This window comes from Mesoplodon mirus (assembly GCF_964341445.2).
Source record: "Mesoplodon mirus genome assembly, chromosome: 18".
NCBI lineage: Eukaryota > Metazoa > Chordata > Mammalia > Artiodactyla > Ziphiidae > Mesoplodon > Mesoplodon mirus.
Window position 1 is genome coordinate 43,471,816 of NC_138994.1, and position 12,932 is coordinate 43,484,747.

A 12,932-nucleotide genomic window follows, 5' to 3' on the forward strand; every position below is an offset into this window, starting at 1 on the left:
GGTCCCAGCACAGGATCGATGGACTCCTCTAGGTTTTCAATCAGCAGCACCTCCCCAGCTTCCAGGGCACGCTCGACAGTTTGAAGGTAGCTGAGGAGACAGGTGGGCGGAGTAAGCCTGCGTCAAGGGGTGGACTGGAGACAGTCAACAGGCAGCCATGGCCCTGAAGCATGGCAGTAAACTTGGAGGCACCGCTATCTGGGATGACATCAGACAGCTGGCATATTTTTCTCTATCTAAAATGATATTTATGTGATCTGAACTATTTCGTATAAAAAGGGAAAAATGACAAAATGCAAAAAAGAATATGAAAATTAACTGTCATCCTTGTGTCATTTACATTTTGGTATTGCCTGTAGATGTTTGGATATATTTTCAAGTTTATTATTACTATTTCTATTTATTTTATTTTATATTTTTATTTATGTCTGCATTTATATTTATGTTTATTTTTATTTGATCCATGTAGCTCATTTGTTTTATGACCTGGTTTTTGTGCATAAAATGTAAACATTTTCCCATGTCACTAAATATTCTTCTATAACAATATTTATGTGCCTGGGTATTAGACTGTATTGATACACCTTAATTTATTTAAACAATCAATCACCAAAAGCTAGGCTATTTTTAATTTTTCAATATTATGTAGAGTTTAACAAGCACATAAAAAATTGATTTCCCCTAAATAGATTTATAAGTTCGATGTGATTCCAATTCACACAATAACTAACAATATACTTTATAAACCTTGACCAAAAATCTTAAAGTTAATCTAAAAGAAAACAATGAGTGAAGCAATTATATTCCAATAAAGTTGTAAAAAAAAAAAAGAAAAAAGAAAAAAGAAAACAATGAGAATTTTTTTTTAAAAAATAAAAGATCATGAAGAATAAGAAGAGGGACTCACATTAGCTGATAATAAAATATTTTTTATAATTTCAACAATACAGATACGTAGAAAGAAGTCTTAAAGGATATCATACACCAAAAGTTGGGAGTGTTGGGAAAAAATGATGAATTATAGGGCCTATTTATTTCTTGGGGTAACTCCCCTCCCCTTCTTTTTTACTATGATGATATATTACTTTTGTAATGAGAAATGCCACAATAAATGTTACTAAATATAAAATGAAATAATTAAAGGCTGGTATAGTAAAAGCTAATAAAATATTTTAATATAGAGTAAAATGTCATCTCTAATTAATCGGAGAAAGGGTGGAGAATTTAATAAACGGTATTGGAACAATGGCTAACCACTTGAAAAGTGAAAATTAGGTCTGTACCTTATATAGTACCTGAAAATATATTTCAGGTGATTGGATTTTAGTGTAAAAAGAAAACCATAAAAAACCCTAAAAAAATCTTCTATATGAATATTTATATAATTTCTGGACAGGAAAAAGAATTTTCTAAACATGATTTATAGAAGAAATGTGACATATCTGACCAAAAATAAAAAGTTGTAGTATGTCAGACCTCACAAAATTAAAAGGCAAATGACACCCTTGAACACTTTTCCATTCACTGATGAAGGGAGACTACACTTAACAGTCTTAACCCATACTATCTATAATGTAATATTTGTATTCAAATAATACACAACAAATCTAGAAAATCACCCAGTAGAACAGTAGTCAAGGGACATGAACAGAGAATTAATTACTATATGTCAGGCACTATTTTCAATTCTATGGATATAAGAATGAGCAAAAAGAACAAATACTTGGGTCTAAAATGCAGTTATTTGTCAATTAGAGAGGAATATTTTAGTCAAAGTTTGAAGGGAAGGCCAGGATTAGATTACCATGACTGATGACACAGATAAAACTACTTTGTGTCCTACCTCGGCATTCATTTCTCTCCTACCCTCTCTGTAAGAAAGGATCGATCCGGGTATTCAACATGTGATTTAACTATTTTCTGAACATCGCATGTTTGACTAAAACAACCGTGGGTGGTCTGGACCCCTGGACAAGCATGTTTGGGACATGTGGCCAGGGCAGCAAGCCTCACGCTGGTGGTTGTATGTTAAGAGTGGATAAACGTGGGCTTCGAAGTGAAGATCACCTTGGTTCCAATATTGCCTCCATTAATTTTTAAAAATTTTAACTAATTATTTTAAAATTGTGGTAGACTATTGTCTACCACAGCCCCTGCGAGCACCATTCTACTTTCTGTCTCTATGAATTTGACTACTCTAGGGACCTTATGTAAATGGAACTGTACAGTAGTTGTCCTTTTATGACTGGCTTATTTACTTGGCATATTCATCTCAAGGTTCGCCCATGCTGTAGCGTAGGACAGAATTTCCTTCCTTTTCAAGGCTGAATAATATTTCATTGTATTGATACACCACATTCTGTTTATCCATTCATCTGTTGATGGTCACTTGGATTACCTTCTACCATTTGGCTATTGTGAATAACGCTGCTTTGAACATGGGTGTGCAAATATCCATTAACTTTAAAACTGTGTACTCCTGGGGAAATTACTTAACTTGTGTGAAACTCTATTTCCTCAAATGAGAAAATGGTACCAATAACACTAACCTCATTGGTCGTGTGGATTAAAAAGCATTTGAGGTAAAGCTCCTAATACCAAGACCAATACATATCGACCACCTAATAAGTGATCTCTGGCCCTCTCCCTCCCGCTCATTGCCCCGTCCTATTTTTCTCATGTCTCCTAGAGACACAGAACAAGAATTGAGAACTGAAACTACAAAGCTAAGTTATAACAGAGTGAATGATGCAGTGGGGGGAGAGGAGCTGAGGCCCATAAAGTGCGGTGGGTGCTGGTCAGACATTCTCCCTGTTGTTCATGTCCCTTGACGTGTGCAGTAACTCCCCCACCAGGTACAGATAAAGCCACATGGCAGGTGCAAAGGGTTCCGAAGGTTCCATAACTATCTCAGCTGCTAAGCACCCCACTGCAAATGTCCCATCGTTCCTCAGGAGAGAGAGGCTTTACATTTGTTCTCTGTGGTTCTGGGGCACAGGTAGGAACAAAGGGTAGAAGAGAGCTAAGAGAGGCAGTTTTTGACTAAATGTGAGAAAGACTATAAAACACAGAGCTGTCTGACAATGGAATAGGATGCTTGGGAAGCAGGAAGTATTCCAGGAGAGATGGGAGGGTGAACCCCTGGGCTGGTGGAGGAAGGACTCAGGAATGAGTTGGGAGGCTGATGCTTATGATTTCTAATGAGAAAGAAAAGCACATGTCATACTGAGTGAAGCAAGTCGGACAGAGAAAGACAAATATCATATGATATTGCTTATATGTGGGATCTAAAAAAATGGTACAAATGAACTTATTTACCAAACAGAAATAGAGTCACAAATGTAGAAAATAAACTTATAGTTACCAGAGGGGAAAGGGGGGAGGGACAAATTGGGAGATTGGGATTGACATGTACCCACTACTGTATATAAAATAGATAACAATAAGGACCTACAGTATAGCACAGGGAACTCTACTCAATACTCTGTAATGATCTATATGGGAAAAGAATCTTAAAAAAGGTGGAGATACGTATCCACTTTGCTGATCCACTTTGCTGTACAGCAGAAACTAACACAACATTGTAAAACCAACTGTACTCTGATAAAAATAAAGATAAAAATATGAAAAAGAAAGAAAATCAGAGACTCAGTACCCAAGCATCTCTCACCGAGACATTTCCTAAAGCGAGAGGACAAACAGGAGAAAACTCCTGGAGGAACCAGGAGGGTAGAAACAATCCACAGCGGCTTAAAACCTGCTCATCACATTTTTTCCCTCTGCATAAATGGCAAGGTGGGAACTTTTGTGCACAGCCACCTACCCCTTCTGGCCAATCTGGGTGACCCAGAGGTCCTCGCCATACTTGTTCTTGATCCATTTGATGCCTTGTAGCTGAGGGTCCACCATGAGTGGCCAGCGCTCGCAGCTGAGGAGGATGGTGGCATTCTCCGTGGACATGCGGTCTGCAGGGAGGCCCTTGTTCTGCCAGGCAGCCACGTCGGCATCATCCGTCAGCATCCTCAGGGGATCTAGGTTGGGGGTCACTGGGATGGGAACCTGGTGGCGAAGAAAGGCCACACATGCTCAGAACAGAAGCATGCGCTCTCAGATGGGGGTGGGGTCTGCAGCTCACCCAAAGGACAGAACTCCTCTAAAAGCAAGACCAAAATCCCCCTGAGGAGCATTTTCCTGGCTGTGTCATTATTCCTGGAAGCAGGTTTTCTTAACGTCCTGATAGTCTTTTTTCTCTTGATGGATGAACAGCAGCAGAAATTCTGCTCATGTCATCCTCTGTTCTTCAGTATATTCACCCAAGTCAAATGTCTACCATAAATCATTTGTATCTTAATCAACAGCCTCCATCGCCCTTACCCATGTTAGCAGGGTCACTTCCTGCTACATTTCTATGCTTCACAGACCAGGCCCACACCAGCCCGTACTGACCACCCTCTCCTCTCAGCATCACCACTTGCTGCTGATGCCCAGCTTGCAAAGGACTGCAGATGCTCCCCTTCCCCTTGCCATGGACAACCCCACCCCCTGGAAGGGCTGCTTGAGGACTTCTCCCCACACTGGGAGGCCCAGGAATAAACCACCAGGCCTGGGAATGTCTCCCCTTGGTCTCTGTCCCCCCTGGGAACCATTCCTTTTCTTCTCGTTGACCTCTCTCAGCTCATTTAATTCTTCTACAAGTAATTGTTTTCATTGGAAACACATATACTTTTTAAAAAACTGGGGTAAAATTCACATTCCCTAACCATTTTAGAGTGCACAAGTCAATGGTATTTAGTACGTTCACGATGTGCAACCATCAGCTCTATCTCGTTCCAAAACATTTTCTTCACCCCAAAAGGAAGCCCCAAGTCTATCAGCAGTCACTCCCTATTCCCTGCTACCCCCAGTTCTTAGGAGTCTCTAATCTGCTTTCTGCCTATACGGATTTACCTATTCTGGATGTTTCACATAAATGGAATCATACAATACATGACCTTTTGTGTCTGGCTGCTTTCACTTAGAATGCTTTTGAGGTCCACACATATGCCCTTTAACCTCTCCATCTTTCTCTTCTCTGCAGTTTGTCTTCCCAGTTATCTCAGGAAAACCTCTCCAGACTACCTCCTTTCCCTTTTATTACACCTGCTAAGGGTACGAATGGCCAGTGCTATACGTTTGAGCAAACCTCAAAAGGGAAACCAGCCACTGGAGGTTCTTATCCTGGGATCAGAAATGTATTTCAATAGAATTGTTTTCCTTTGTAATCATATGCATTCTACTTTATGCACTAAAAAACATTACTGTGAGAAGGATTCCATAGGTGTTACCAGACTGCCAAAGGGGTCTGTGGCATAAAAATACTTAAGTGTCTTAAGATGGGTCACAAATCACGCCTTGGTAAATTTAAGAAAATTGAAATCATATCAAGTATCTTTTCTGACCACAATGCTATGAGACTAGATTAAATTACAGGAAAAATACTGTAAAAAATACAAACACATGGAGGCTAAACAATATGCTACTAAATAACCAAGAGATCATTGAAGAAATCAAAGAGGAAATAAAAAAATGCCTGGAAACAAATGACAATGAAAACACGATGACCCCAAACCTATGGGATGCAGCAAAAGCAGTCCTAAGAGGGAAGTTTATAGCAATATAATCCTACCTCGAGAAACAAGAAACATCTCAAATAAACAACCTGACCTTACACCTAAAGCAATTAGAGAAAGAAGACCCCAAAACCCCCAAAGTTAGCAGAAGGAAAGAAATCATAAAGATCAGATCAGAAATAAATGAAAAAGAAATGAAGGAAACAATAGCTAAGATCAATAAAACTAAAAGCTGGTTCTTTGAGAAGATAAACAAAATTGATAAAATACTAGCCAGACTCAGCAAGAAAGAAAGAGAGAAGACTCAAATCAATAGAATTAGAAATGAAAAAGGAGAAGTAACAACTGACACTGCAGAAATACAAAGGATCATGAGAGATTACTACAAGTAAGTATATGCCAATAAAATGGACAACCTGGAAGAAATGGACAAATTCTTATAAATGCACAACCTCCCAAGATTGAACCAGGAAGAAATAGAAAATATAAACAGACCAATCACAAGCACTAAAATTGAAACTGTGATTAAAAATCTTCCAACAAAAGCCCAGGACCAAATGGATTCATAGGCGAATTCTATCATACATTTAGAGAAGAGCTAACATCTATCCTTCTCAAACTCTTCCAAAATATAGCAGAGGGAGGAACACTCCCAAACTCACTCTACGAGGCCACCATCACCCTGATATCAAAACTGGACAAAGATGTCACACAAAAAAGAAAACTACAGACCATTATCACTGATGAACATAGATGCAAAAATCCTCAACAAAATACCAGCAAACAGAATCCAACAGCATACTAAAAGGATCATACACCATGATAAAGTGGGGTTTATCCCAGAAATGCAAGGATTCTTCAATATATGCAAATCAATCAATGTGATAAACCATATTAACAAATTGAAGGAGAAAAACCATATGATCATCTCAATAGATGCAGAAAAAGCTTTCGACAAAATTCAACACCCATTTATGATAAAAACTCTCCAGAAAGTAGGCATAGAAGGAATTTACTTCAACATAATAAAGGCCATATATGACAAACCCACAGCCAACATTGTTCTCAATGGTGAAAAACTGAAACCATTTCCACTAAGATCAGGAACAAGACAAGGTTGCCCACTCTCACCACTATTATTCAACATAGTTTTGGAAGTTTTAGCCACAGCAGTCAGAGAAGAAAAAGAAATAAAAAGAATCCAAATAGGAAAAGAAGAAGTAAAACTGTCACTGTTTGCAGATGACATGATACTATACATAGAGAATCCTAAAGATGCTACCAGAAAACTACTAGAGGTAATCAATGAATTTGGTAAAGTAGCAGGATACAAAATTAATGCACAGAAATCTTTGGCATTTCTATACACTAATGATGAAAAATCTGAAAGAGAAATTAAGGAAACACTTCCATTTACCATTGCAACAACAAAAAATAAAATACCTAGGAATAAACCTACCTCAGGAGACAAAAAACCTGTATGCAGAAAACTATAAGACACTGATGAAAGAAATTAAAGATGATACAAACAGATGGAGAGATATACCATGTTCTTGGATTGGAAGAATCAGTATTGTGAAAATGACTATACTATCGAAAGCAATCTACAGATTCAATGCAATCCCTATCAAACTACCAATGGCATTTTTCACAGAACTAGAACAAAAAATTTCACAATTTGTATGGAAACACAAAAGAACCTGAATAGCCAAAGCAATCTGGAGAAAGAAAAACGGAGCTGAAGGAATCAGGTTCCCTGACTTCAGACTATACTACAAAGCTACAGTAATCAAGGCAGTATGGTAGTGGCACAAAAACAGAAATATAGATCAATGGAACAGGATAGAAAGCCTAGAGATAAACCCATGCACCTATGGTCACCTTATCTTTGACAAAGGAGGCAAGAATATACAATGGAGAAAAGACAGCCTCTTCAATAAGTGGTGCTGGGAAAACTGGACAGCTACATGTAAAAGAATGAAATTAGAACACTTCCTAACACCATACACAAAAATAAACTCAAAATGGATTAAAGACCTAAATGTAAGGCCAGACACTATAAAACTCTTAGAGGAAAACATAGGCAGAACACTCTATGACATACATCACAGCAAGATCCTTTTTGACCCATCTCCTAGAGAAATGGAAATAAAAACTAAAATAAACAAATGGGACCTAATGAAGCTTAAAAACTTTTGGACAGCAAAGGAAACCATAAACAAGATGGAAAAACAACCCTCAGAATGGGAGAAAATATTTGCAGATGAAACAACTGACAAAGGATTAATTTCCAAAATATACAGGTAGCTCAATATCAAAAAAACAAACAACCCAATCCAAAACTGGGCAAAAGATCTAAACAGACATTTCTCCAAAGAAGATATACAGATTGCCAGCAAACACATGAAAGAATGCTCAACATCACTAATATTTAGAGAAATGCAAATCAAAACTACAATGCGGTATCACCTCACACCAGTCAGAATGGCCATTATCAAAAAATCTACAAACAGTAAATGCTGGAGAGGGTGTGGAGAAAAGGGAACCCTCTTGCACTGTTGGTGGGAATGTAAATTGATAGAGCCACTATGGAGAACAGTATGGAGGTTCCTTAAAAAACTAAAAATAGGGCTTCCCTGGTGGCACAGTGGTTGAGAGTCCGCCTGCTGATGCAGGGGACACGGGTTCATGTCCCAGTCTGGGAAGATCCCACATGCCGTGGAGCAGCTGGGCCAGTGAGCCATGGCCGCTGAGCCTGTGCGTCCGGAGCCTGTGCCCCACAACGGGAGAGGCCACAACAGTGAGAAGCCCGTGTACTGCAAAAAAACAAAACAAAACAAAACAAAACCTAAAAATAGAACTACCATATGACCCAGAAATCCCACTACTGGGCATATACCCTAAGAAAACCATAATTCAAAAAGAGTCATGTACCACAATGTTCATTGTAGCTCTTATTTACAATAGCCAGGACATGGAAGCAACCTAAGCGTCCATCGACAGATGAATGGATAAAGAAGATGTGGCACATATATACAATGGAATATTACTCAGCCACAAAAAGAAATGAAATTGAGTTATTTGTAGTGAGGTGGATGGACCTAGAGTCTGTCATACAGAGTGAAGTAAGTCAGAAAGAGAAAAACAAATACCATATGCTAACATATATATATGGAATCTAAAGGAAAAAAATGGTATGAAGAACCTAGGGGCAGGACAGGAAAAAGATGCAAATGTAGAGATTGGACTTGAAGACATGGGGAGGGTGGAGGGTAAGCTGGGACGAAGTGAGAGAGTGGCATGGACTTATATATACTACCAAAATCGATAGCTAGTGGGAAGCAGCTACACAGCATAGGGAGATTAGCTCGGTGCTTTGTGACCACCTAGAGGGGTGGGATAGGGAGGGTGGGAGCGAGACGCAAGAGGGAGGAGATATGGGGATATATGTACATGTATAGCTGATTCACTTTGTTATACAGTAGAAACTAACATACCATTGTAAAGCAATTATACACCAATAAAGATGTTAAAAACATTAAAAATAGAACTACTAAATGATCCAGGAATTCTACTTCTGGATATATATCTGAAGGAAATGAAATCACTATCTCAAAGAGATATCTGCACCTCATGTTCATTGCAGAATTATCCACAATAGCCAAGCTATGGAAACAACCTAAGTGTCTCTCAACGAATTAATGGATAAAGAATCATGGTGTGCATATATATATATATATATATATATATATATATGACATATGAATCATATATATATGTACGTATATATGTGAATGACACATATACCATGGAATATTATTGAGCCATGAGAAAGAAGGAAATCCTGCCATTTGCAACAACATGGATGGACCTTGAGGGCATTATGCTAAGAGAAATAAGTCAGAAAGAGAAAGACAAATATTGTATGATCTCACTTATATGTGGAATCTAAAAAAGCCAAACTCACAGAAACAGAGTGTAGAATGGTAGTTGTCAGGGGCTGGGGGTGGGGGAAATGGGGAGATGTTGGTCAAAGTGTACAAACTTTCATTATAAGAAAAGTTCTGGGATTCTAATGTACAGCATGGTGATTATAGTTAATACTGTATTGTACACTTGAAAGTCTCTAAGAGAATAGATCTTAAATGTTCTCATCACAAAAAAGAAATGGTATTGTGTGAGGTGATGGAAGTATTAAATAAGCTACTGTGGTAATCATTTCACAATATATGTGCATCAAATCAACACACTGTACATCTTAAACTTACACAGTGTTACATGTCAATTATATCTCAATAAAGCAGAAAAAATTATTAAAAAAAAATTCTTAAGAGCCGCAAACAAAGCCAGAAAAACCCTCGCTGGGCGGCCACTGGGCTCCTCATCTTCATTCGCTCAGCTAATGATCGTCCTTCCAAAAATTTCCTTTTCCACAAGTGTTCAAGGAGAATAAATAACAGCTTTATCTTTTGTTTATTTCCCAATGCTGTAACAGTTTTTAAACCACTGTTCAGCAAATCATCAGGTGAATGAGATTTTTTGAGCTGATCTGTTAAGCCAACCACCACTAGACAGTATGGGCTTTGTGTTCCAAGGAAACACCTACAAATGAATTCTAGAATATAACCCTTACTGTACGTGGTGAACTTTCTGTACTGACTCTCACGGCAGCTGCTTTTTATGACTCTCATCTCATCCACTGGACTATGTTCTGCCAACATCCTGGTCTTGAGTGTCTTCTGTACCTCCTGCCAGTGGCATGTAGGGCAGGCTGAAGACTCAGTGAATATTTGTGCATTGAGGACTTGAGTGCTGTGAAAGTGTCAAGATGTAACACATCCTAAACCCTCTTCAGTTGGGAACTAGCATTTCCCCATTTCATCATGTCAGCGTAGAGGGAGGAGTTGGGAGTAAAGTCCTCCCGCTCACACTGAGAACTGAGTACACATGACCAAAGTAGATAAGCTGCTTTCATAAAGGGTGTCTGTGGGTCACAGACACAGACGGGGGAGCTTTGGGGCCCGGTAACAAGGTGCGGTGCAGCACAAGAGCAGGAAGGCTGGAGGGAGATACAGGATGCGTTTGGGGCCTCTCGGGTTTTGTAGTTTTGAGGAGGGTCAGGAGACAGCCTGGGGGCGGTGGACCGGAGTTCCCATGCAGACCCAGGAAGAGGAGAGGTGCCATGTTCAGGTGGCCTGGAGGGCAGTGGAGGACAGTGCAGGGCAGTGTGGAAGGGCATGGGTGCACAGGTCTCCCTCCTGGGTCTCAGCGGTCACTAGGGGATACTCAGGCGGTTGTGGGGGGAAGAACGCAAGGAGGGACTCAGAGGTTTGGGTTATTACTGTCACATGAGCTCCCTGGTCCCCACAGGTTGGTGGTGTCAGGACAGATGCGGTCTGGACTTACCTGCAGCTGGCTCAGGTAGGGTCTCCAGGTCCCATCCATGAGGCTCTGCCGGTATTTCTTTGTAAAGAAGCCCAGGTACGAAATGAAAGCCGCAGTAAGTAAAATGTCTCCACATAATTTCCTTTCCTGTTGTTTGAAGTTCTGCACAGCTTCTGTCCACCTCACGTTTTCAGAGGCCAGTCCTCCTACCTATCATTTCAAAGAGCAGAGAGGGGAGAAGACGCGTCATACCACAGGCTACAGAGCCACGATTCAGCCACAGAGAATGCATGGCACACACTTCACAGCCGGAGACTCAGGACATCATTTATGTGGCCCTTCTGATCAGTGGTGGGGGGGGCGGTTTATACTGGCTGCAGCGAACACTGCAGTCAACGAGCCCCTGTTCTCTACTCTGCGTTACGTGGGCTGTGGAGAGACAGGTCCTGAATGCAGCCTTCCAGGCTCTGCCCTTGACAGGTGTGGAGATGAATACGCCCACCTAGAAGGGCCGTGAAGAGGATTTAGTGTGACCATGTGTGTTCATCACTTGGTACCGTGTCTGGTCCTCAAAACGTAACAGAAAATCATGTACCTCTCTCTTCTCCTCCAAATGCTGGAGATGTGAAAATAAATAAAATCAATTGCACTATAAATAATTCACAGTGGGTGGGGAGATCGGCGTGGTAATTAAGACACGGAGTCAGATGCACTGGAACACGGGTGTGTGCAAAGTACCAAGACTGCACAGCAGGGTGCGACTCTGCGGGGCCCACGTTGGGGGGCGCCCTCTCCCAGAGGATAGACACTGTCTACAGAGGACTGTGAGGTGGGCTGTTCAGTGAAGCTCGGCTTCTGTGCTATGACTGATCCCTTTTTCTTCCTGGAAAGATGGCATCCTAGGATGTCAGAGCTGGGAGACCTGAGGGACTTGCCCACCGACCATTCCCATGTCATCTTAGATCACACAGATAAAGACCAGAAAGTCGAAGTGTCCTGTCTTCTGACACTTCAACCACCCCAGGTTGGTGGGGGCAGGGATGGCTTCAGAGCTGACCTGTCCTGAGTCCTAGAGCAGAGCTCCACCTGCCACCTACGAGGACCAACGCAGAAAAGGCTCCAGCCAGGCAGAGAAAGGCCGCAAAAATTCTGGAAACCAAACAGGGAACTGAATGGAAGACAGGCCAGCGGGGAGGTCCTGACTGCTTCCTGCACGTTAGTGGACGAGCTGTCGGTAGACCGCACCATTCAGTGAAGACGATCATCTCAAAGCTCTGCAGCAGCAGGTTCAACAAACAAGGGCACAGACACACCTGAGGCTTCACCTCTTGTCACTGGAGCACGACCGATTCAGTGACTGTTATGACTAATTTCTCCCTGAACTAGGAAACCTGGCTTTGTTATATACATAAATGGGGGCTGGAATAAATGTGAAAAGGGATCGATTCCACTTCCTTTCGTTGGGGAGGAAGGTGCTGTAAAAGGCTGTTGATAAAGAGAAATCACATCCTGTGGACACTGCTTTGCAGGCTCTTAGCTGATTCATGATGAGAAATATAAGCCATGGGGGATTAGAAAGGCTACACATCCCCTGACACTCCTCTCATCAGGAGCTGGTGTCTGTGCTCCCTCTCCCTGGATCTGTCACTGCTTTGACCAGTAGAACGCAGAGGAAGGACATTGAGCTGGCTTTTGGTCCCAGGCCTTAAGAGAGTGGGACCTTCTACTTCCTGCCCTTGGAACACTTGCTCTTAGAGCCCTGAGTGGCCGTGTAAATGACTGTCCTGCTGGAGAGACCAAGGTTATGGTCAGCAATGTTCAGGGTCAACCATCTGTCTTGTTCTTTTCTGCTTCTATCTCAGTGCCTCATCCTGTCCACACCCTTATTATCAAATATCCCACAGGTAAGAGCTTCAGGGTTTGCCTGTCGAATGCTAG

The 12,932-nt window shown here is 41.1% G+C and overlaps 1 protein-coding gene across 2 annotated transcripts in view; it reads right to left on the bottom strand.

The window, feature by feature from the left end:
• The window catches only part of DNAH9 (dynein axonemal heavy chain 9), a gene marked incomplete at its 5' end in the record, with an annotated part of 308,568 nt that overhangs the window by 60,471 nt on the left and 235,165 nt on the right, over nucleotides 1-12,932 (bottom strand). For both annotated transcript variants that reach the window (XM_082605525.1, XM_082605524.1), the window contains 3 exons: nucleotides 12-90; nucleotides 3,824-4,059; nucleotides 11,016-11,204. In XM_082605525.1, the coding sequence (XP_082461651.1) occupies nucleotides 12-90; nucleotides 3,824-4,059; nucleotides 11,016-11,204 (504 nt within the window). The remainder of the gene's footprint in view (nucleotides 1-11; nucleotides 91-3,823; nucleotides 4,060-11,015; nucleotides 11,205-12,932) is intronic.